Consider the following 8,843-nt stretch of genomic DNA (forward strand, 5'->3'; position numbering starts at 1 on the left):
TTTATATACAGTATATACTGACTCAAACCCACATAGTACAACGCAGTTTTTAAATGCTTTAAAGATGAAAATATTTGGGAATCAACAAGTGGAAAAGAGTTTTGCGCTCTAGAATTTTCAAGTTTCACCCTGCAGATGCAAAATAAGTTTTTTTTTTGTGCCTTCCTGATTTCTTTCCAACCTCAACTGTATGTGAACACAAGACAGCAAACTTACGAAAGAAATAACTCTTCAGAGCTGCCACTTCTCCGAAGCAGCAGGTATTTTTAATACAGCATCAAGTAGCACTACAGTAACATAGTGTGATCACATGACAGAACAGTCAACCCTGTGTTACACAGGAGCTTTCGCTAAACCCAGACTTCTAAGCTTACATTTTTTTAAATCAACTTCCACCTTTAAAAAGGCAGATATAACATCTTTGAATGCTCACCTAAAGTGCACAATTGTTTCCCCCCACCCCCCACCCCCACTATTAGGGCATTCCAATAAAATAATCTTTCTATATATTGTCTTTTATTTATACTTATCTTTAATGCTACCATGAATTAAGAGCATGCTCCTGCCCTTCACACTAAATATTACTTCAAAACTGACACAATAATATCACATGACACCACGTCAGGAACAGGACATCACCGCCAGACCTGCAGTCTCCACCACAATGAACACCTTGGTGGGGTGTTCGCCTGCACTGGGACTGGAAAGGCGGATCTAAAGCCAGACAGCACTGATGTCCACAGTCGGACATTTATTAACGCAATCGCCATGGTGATATACAGTCCTCTGGTCCAACGGATTAAGTGTCAGATGTCCCCTTTCCTTCCAACTTAAGACTCTACAGGGACGACTGCTTGGACCAGCAACAGCACCATTGATGGTCGGTGTTTTGTTTCAACTCCCTCTGTCCTAACAAATCCACCATTGTTCAGTTAGTAAGCTTCACACACACACACGTACAATCACACATCTAACTTATCCTGTCTAAAACAGGCGTGATCCTGCGGTCTGGAAGGACAAAAGCGCTACCTTGTTGATCCCTCAGCACGGATGGACCGGTGAGGCGCTCACAGGCCCCAGTACGGGGCCAGTGCCCTGCGGTCTCTCTCGTAAACATCAGGTATGACCCCGTAGGGTGTCTGAACCATCTTAACAGAGTTTCTGCCAAACAGCTTCCTCTCGTACTCGATGAGCTGGCGCCAGAAGCCGCCGTTGGGCCTGATGACCGGACGGCGGGCCTTGACCCAGGCGTGCGCCTCAGCCAGAGACACGCGGTGGTACTTCATGAGGTACGCGAGGCACAGCGAGGCCGAGCGGCTCACCCCCGCTGCACAGTGCACCAGCACCGCCCCTCGCTTGCGACCCACGCTGTGGATCTTATCCGCTATGCTGTCGAAATACAAGGAGATGGGAGAGTGGGGCATATCCGCCAGCGGGACCTTTACATACTCCATGTGAGGCCAGTTGAAGTTGGGGAGCTCTATGGTGGCGTTGACCACACAGGTGATGCCTTTAGACAGCAGCAGGCTCCGGTTGGACGCCACGTTCCCTCTGCTGAGGAAGAGGTTTGGGGTAATTTGAGCAATGCCTCCCAGTAGGCTCCCATTGTCATGCAGCAATCTGGGCACGGCAGCAGGCACCATGGAGCTCCGATGGTGGTGGTGGTGGTGGTGGAAGAAGCCTTGGCTGCGGGAACCCATTTAGTCGAGTGGTTGTTGAAACAGGAAGTTGTTTTTTTTTTCTTCAAAAGAGCTCAAAATTCATAGTAGTGCAGCAAAACCAGGCAGGCAGCTCCTGGAAAAACAAAAACAGACTTCAGTGCCTTTCCAAATTAAACATTTCTACATCACAGTGTAGGCAGGCAAACACTTCAACACTTCAAGGATGATGAAAATCCCAGCAGTTATCAGACTACAAAACAACAGCAATAAAATTGCAGTTGAACAGTTGTTTTCATTTCTTTTTTTTTTGCTAGAAAACAAACAAAACAGTACAAAACAACAAAATCAATGTTTGTGACTATGTATGTGGGTGTGTGAGTGCGTTTATGTATGTATGCACGTGTGTGTATGAGTATGATGGTTTTCTAGAATTATGGTTATTTTAGGAAAATGACAGCAGCCCCCCCCCCCAAAAAAAAGAAAAGTAAATAAATAAAATAAAAAAACAATAGTTAATTAATTAATAACTAATAAATAAAGTAAAAGAAGGGGAAAATCAATCAATTAAATGAGTAATGTAAAGTATAATAATAAATATCCATCTTCATCAATATCACAATCCTCTTTGAACATAGCAAAGCAGTAATAATGGCGATCTATAAAATAAAATACACATATTCAATCAGAAAAGAAAAGGAAAATAAGTTACGATAATTATGATAATATGATTTGATTAATAATTAATAATATAATAAAAACAATCATGACAGAAGTAATAACAGCCATATTCTAACAATTAGAATAATCACAATTACAGTTGTCATAGCAATAATAGTTGTCTTCATTTCATCCTTAAACTTATAAAACAAAGCTGTTCAGATCCATTTAAACATATGCTGCTGAGGGGCTGCGACCTCATGTTCCACATGCATCACTTTACAGTTACATCAAAGTGCTTCCCAGCCTTGAGGTTGCAGCCAAAGCCTCCCTTTCTCTCTCTCTCTCTCCCGCTTTCTCGTACGCGTCTCAACATTCAGGTCCAATGGCCTCGAACCTGCATACTGACCCCAGCCCCAGCCCGCCATGCGAGAGCAGTCGCCCTGCAGGGAAGCACTCACCTCATCTCATGTTCACCCATCCGCAACTCCCACATACAGATTAAATCTCGCTTGTATGGCTATTGCTTCTGTGAAATGTCTTTTATTTTTATGTTTTCGGTCTCTGCTAAACAGCATGGCGGAAACTAATCATATATCCTGCAAAATCGTGCCAAAGCGTGCCGATAACACATTTCAAATAACTGCAAAACTTCACATAATTTATATCAATCTACTTTCTTTTTCCTAAAGAAAAGTTAAAAAGCTTAAAGTTTTACTTTTGTTATCTGGTTAAACAGGCTGGAACACAGACGTGAATAATGTATTAAATAAGAAAATTGTTGAGACTTTAATGTGATAATTATACTGGTTTTCTGGTCATGCTCGTCAGCAGAGAACCTGCACAGTCGGCTCTGGACGCGGCTGCACTTGTTGTGCATCGTCTACACTTTGAGCACCAGTCTGCATCACCAGGTCTTTTTCTCATTTTTAGCTCCAGTCTGGTTAACAAGACACACAAGACAGCAGTTTGAGCTGGGACACAACCTGCAGGAAAGAAAGACCCAAACATATCTGCTGTCACCTGCGGTTTGGAACTCTTCTCTAAGTTATATATGACATAAAACACTTTTCCAATAAGCTCTTAAGGCTGATCTAAAACCCCAGTTCAAGAAAAGAAATTGTGCAAAACTTGAATCAAGAACACAATGATAAGCAAATCTCATAAACCCATATTTTATTCACAGTATGGAAAACAAAATTTTGTAAATGAAGAATAAAGAAAAGGAGCCAATATTAATACTCATAAATTAATAGCAACACATTTCAAAACCTTTGTATAGCATCTCATCTTCTTTTAACAACAGGCCATGTACATCTGAGAACTGAAGTTGTTGGAGTTAAGGAAGAGGAATATTATCTCATTCATGTCCGACATTGGACATGAGTTGCTCAGAAGACCTGGGTCTTGACATTTTTTCATATTTTTCACTTTGTGATGCACAAATGTGTTCAAGTAGTGAAAAGTCTGGACTTCAGGCAGCCAGTTCAACGTCTACTCTTCTATTCCAAAATCCTTACTTGTACTGGATGCCGGATGCAGTTTGACATCGTCTTGCTGAAAGATGCAAGGTCTGCGTTTAAGGCAGTGCCGCTTGATGACCCAGAGATCATGGGCATCTAAACCTTAGCGCACAGAGATTTCTCCATTTTCTGGGACTCTTGATGACATTATTTACCGTAAAAGAGATGTTGTGACTAATGCTGAAAAGCATTATTTTACTTACTTATCCATTCTATCCACATCTGGTTGAGATTACGACTCTATGTCAAACCATTCAAAAGTGATGGCAGAAAGTAGGAACTATCAAATATGGACCAAACAGATGAAGGGGGGGTGCGCTTTTTGGCGTCTGTCGTCGCCACGGTAACGCTTTTGACTGAGAAAAGTAATGCCCATCATCGCAGGATGAAGACGCACATTTTGATGTATAACACACCTGGGTGCACGTTACGGTTCGGGCGAAGAAATGGCATAAATTGCGCCAAATTTACACAATTAATTCAAAATGGCCGACTTCCTGGTCGGTTTCGGCCATGGCGCCAAGAGACTTTTCTTTAAGTTGCGACATGATACAGGGGTGTACCGATTTCCGTGCATGTACGTCAAACCGTATTGTGGGGCTTGAGGCAGAAAGTTTTCTAGGGGGCGCTGTTGAGCCATTAGGCCACGCCCATTAATGCAAACCCTTAAATATCACATTTTTCGCCAGGCCTGGCTTGTGTGCAAAATTTGGTGACTTTTGGGGCACGTTTAGGGGGGCAAAAAGGCCCTCATTTCGTCGGAAATTCCTACAGATACAATAGGGCCTTCACACTGTCAGTGCTCGGGCCCTAATTATTACAATAAAAACAAAGAATCAAATTAGGAATTCAAACAACATGAAAAGGAACTAAAAGCAATAATAGTTCAGTGACCTGCATCTATCTGCCCTTTCAGAGTAGATTCAAAATGATTAAAAGAAACTAAGTGTTGAGGTTTTTAGATGTTTAGTAAACTGTTCTAACAATACTGGAAAGCTTTTTTCCCCACAGTCTTTATGAACAATGGAGATGATCACTGTGTGCAAGTCAGACTGTAGTGCATAAAGTTAAAAAAACACACAGAGGTAGAGGACTCCATAGGCCAAAGAGGGCTTATCATTTTGAACTTTTGGGCAAAACCTCTTCCCAGTCTTACATTTGGTAAACTCTTCTTGGAGAAGCTCTTTTTAGACTCAGTCATCACTGACCTGTTGCCAGTTAACTTAATTAGATGGAAAATATTCATCCAGGTGTTTTGTTTTAGTACCACTTACTCTTCCAGCCTTTTGCAGGTGATGTTGCAGTTTTAGTGATGTGTTGCCACCATCAAAGTTAAAATGAGCGAGTACTTTTCATGAAATGGTCAAATGTCCCTTTTTCTACATTATTTTACACTGTCCCATCTTTCTTTGAACGTGGGATTGTGCATAAATATTACAATGTTTTGCTTGCTATATATTACCTACGGATTATTTATTTATTTTTTCATTTAATTGAACTTAATTACATTCTAACTTCGAGAAATGTTTTGTTCCACGGCTGTCAGTCCACTTTTAATGGCTCGAGTGCTTGAAGCTTGCATAAAAATAGCAGCGTCAATGCAGAGCTCTCATCTGTCTCTGGGGGCTGGATCCATCACTCCCTCATCACCTTTCAACTGTGGAAAAAAAATAAAAAGCTTCCCCTACTATCGACCACAGCTTTGCCATCTCAGCACCGTCTCCCTCTTAGCAGACAATAAGGGAGAGGTGCAGGTTAAAATCCCTCCCTGCCTGGCACACTTTACACCCAGCTGTCAATCGCTGTGCAAACGGTTGCCATTAAGGTGCAGCAGTCGCAGTCCTCCTCTGCACCGTCGCTGCTAGTGATGAGACAACAAAAACAGCGTTTCTCACTTTAGAGCACTCCCGGACAACATGACGAGGAAGTCACAGAGCAGCCTCGGAGCCCTTTTTCTGCAGTAGCACGGACAAACACTTCAACGGGGGGGATTTTGGTCCATTAATAAAATATGTGTTTAATCATTGCATGATACCTGGAAATCGCTAGGATACGCTGTCTTTCTCTTTCTTCCTGGCCCCCCATCATTTCCGTTATGAAAGATATTGTGTTAACTGATTAAATTCTTACTGTTTCCACACAGTCGTGTGTGATGGAGGCCTTACTGGAATCTATTTAAGTCCTTTGTGTGTAAAAAGGCAAAAGCAAGCTTGAAAACCAGTTGAGGTTTATCTAAATGCATGGAAACATACATTTTACATAAAAACATAACAGTTATTTCTGTTCTTTCTCAGATTTTTTCAAGGCGTTTTCCATCCACAGAAACAAAACCTCACAATAAAAATGTCAAATTGTTGTGCCGAAGCTAAACATAGGCTACGCATGTACGAACATTTACCTGAAATGATGGAGCAAGTGCAAGAACCAGCCATGGTCATCTAGTTGTCTTTAACAATGAAACTCATAGCTTTAGAGCTAATGCTCTCTCTATTGCCGCACCGTCCTGCAGCTGCACTGTCGTTTTGCGTTTCCTACTTGAATTGCAAGTCTTTCTCAAGGCTGAATGAGTTTTCTCTGAGTGCTACAACTTCCTCACATGTCCCAAAACAATGCATGTTGGATTGATAGGTGACTCTATATTGTCCACAGGAGCTTGGTACATACTTCTTTATGTCAAACTTCTGGATAGAGAATCACTGAGTTACAGTGGCAGTGACAGATTTCTCATATTAGTTTGTCATCTTTCCAACTTTATCATTTAAAACATTTTAGCCTTGCTAAAATGACCAAAATTGAACTCTGAGCCTCTGGGTAGCACAGCTGGAGCGACTCACTGACCTACAGGAGCAGGAGCATCAGGGAGATAAAGTAGATAAAAAACAATACCAAATAATCCCTGACTAGTCCTCTCCAAAGTGCTGATGTCCCACAGTGCTGGGCTTTGCAAAGATTTTCTCCATCCAAATGGTTATTTATACCCCAGGCAGGACAGGAGTGAAGCTTGCACTGAGTGGAGGAGGGAGAATTATGCACAAGCTGTCGCCGCAGAAGAATCTACTACTGTACATTAGAGACGCTGGAGCTCGTAGTCAATCAAATCCACACCGACGACTCACTCACCACAGAGAGACCGGAGGATACTGCACATTCTGATGTCGCTCAATTAAAAGTTAAATGTGAAGCTTCTTCCGTGGATCTCTTTGACGAAGCCAACCATCTGTATGGTTCTGTCATCAGGTTTTCCCACGTCACTAATCTCCAGATGCTGCTGCAACGTTGCTCGGATTCCCACCGGGGTCCGTTTCCCCCTCCACTACTAACACAAAGTGGAAACACGAGCCAGCTCCTGGAAAACTGAAGTGGCAGCATCGACGGAAACCTCACTCTCACAACACTGGACTTGATCTGAGCTTGATCTGAGCTGTCTGACTGACGCCTCATCAACACAGGCTGAAATTCCACATGAGGACAGGGTTTGGCTCTGACACCTTCCTGCAGAGGCAGCCGGGTGACAGGATGGGACGAACAGACAGAGACAGAGAGACAGCCGCGTGTCATGCACACAGGGGTGGTGAATGCACGAGTGTGTGCAAGATTCCTCTCTCCTGTCAGACATTTTGTACAAAGTGACTTTTAAAGCAGAGTTTTTTGCAGATCGTCACTCATCACCACAGAGGACACATGAGAGTGATGAATGGAGTGTCCCTACATTAAAACTCATTATCATCCCTGACTGATACTGGAAGTCTGCCACACAGGGGAATAAAACTTCTGTAGAAGTCTTCACCAGAAAATTAATAAGCAGTTTTCCTCAAGGTTGATTATTGTTGAAAAAAATGTGGAAACTAAGGGGATGTTTTTTTTAACGGAAAATTTGTGCTATTTGTCATCTTTGATAGTAGCAGAGGAACACTGAACTTACCTGTGTATAACATTATGCACTAAACGAAATTATTTTATTCTTTTCTTTTAGCTCCGTGAACGAGGATTGATTTCTGCGCACGCGCTGCTCGTCCACGTGTATATTACGCGAGATATGCATGTATTTCTAAGTTAAGATGTTGGAACAAGATTTAGAGAAATATATGATTGTGAAAAAGGAGAAAAATAAATATATCTTAAAAAAAGGTGGGAGCTGCCGCTCCTTACGGGACATCGTTGATTCAGTTTCACTCACATCGTTAGAATTAAAGGTGGACTAAAACGCCCGCAAAACACTTTTCTTTTTTCTTTTTTTTTAAATATATATATATCTCTGCTGTGTGAGTATTTTTTATTCAAATACATATGAAATGTGGTCGTTATGATGATGATGATAAACTGCCTCCATAAGACACCAAACTCAACTTACCAGTGGACTCTGAGGGAGCAGAGATGGAGGTGTTCGGGGAAATAAAGCTCCGCGATCAGTCAGTGTGATCCCGGTGGAGAGAGGCCGGGCGGCGGGGAGAGACCTGCAGCAAACCCGGCAACTAACCCTGTATCAAACCCTGTATCAAACCCTGCAACAAACACCCGCATCACCGGAGAGGCGAGAGAAACACCAGCCATCTGAACATCCCACCCGTCCGCTGGTGGAGGCGCTGCCTCCGGTGTGAGAGGAGGAGGAGGAGGGAGGAGGAGGGAGGAGGGAGAGGGGGAGGAGGAGGAGGGAGGAGGGGAGAGGGGGAGAGGAGAAGAGGAGGAGGAGAGGGGGAGGAAGAGGGAGGAGGGGAGAGGGGGAGAGGAGGAGGGGGAGGGGAGAGGGAGGAGGGGAGAGGGGGAGGAGAGAGGGGGAGAGGAGGAGGGGAGAGGGAGGAGGAGAGGAGGAAGAGGGAGGAGGGGAGGAAGAGGGAGGAGGAGGAGGAGAAGAGGAAGGGGGAGGAGAGGGGGGAGGAGAGGAGGGAGGAGGAGGAGAGGAGGAAGGGGAGGAGAGGGGGAGGAGGTGGAGGAAGAGGGAGGAGGAGGGGAGAGGGGGAGGGAGAGGAGGAGGAGGAAGAAGAGGAGAGGGAGGATGAGGTTG

General features: G+C 43.6%; 1 protein-coding gene across 1 annotated transcript; it reads right to left on the minus strand.

Moving 5' to 3' along the window:
* Positions 1–217: 217 nt before the first annotated feature.
* dusp14 (dual specificity phosphatase 14) lies at positions 218–8,425 on the minus strand. The gene is made up of 2 exons (XM_061720398.1): positions 8,193–8,425; positions 218–1,794 (listed from the first exon to the last, which is right to left on the minus strand). Exon 2 carries the CDS (start codon positions 1,698–1,700, stop codon positions 1,068–1,070), a length of 633 nt encoding a protein of 210 aa, XP_061576382.1. The 5' UTR covers positions 1,701–1,794; positions 8,193–8,425; the 3' UTR covers positions 218–1,067.
* Between the last annotated feature and the right edge of the window lie 418 nt (positions 8,426–8,843).

The sequence above is a fragment of the Cololabis saira genome, chromosome 4 (genome assembly GCF_033807715.1).
Source record: "Cololabis saira isolate AMF1-May2022 chromosome 4, fColSai1.1, whole genome shotgun sequence".
Lineage (NCBI taxonomy): Eukaryota > Metazoa > Chordata > Actinopteri > Beloniformes > Belonidae > Cololabis > Cololabis saira.

Coding starts and splice junctions, on each gene's coding strand:
- dusp14 (XM_061720398.1), bottom strand. CDS start 1,700: ATGGGTTCCCGCAGCCAAGGCTTCTTCCACCACCACCACCACCACCAT.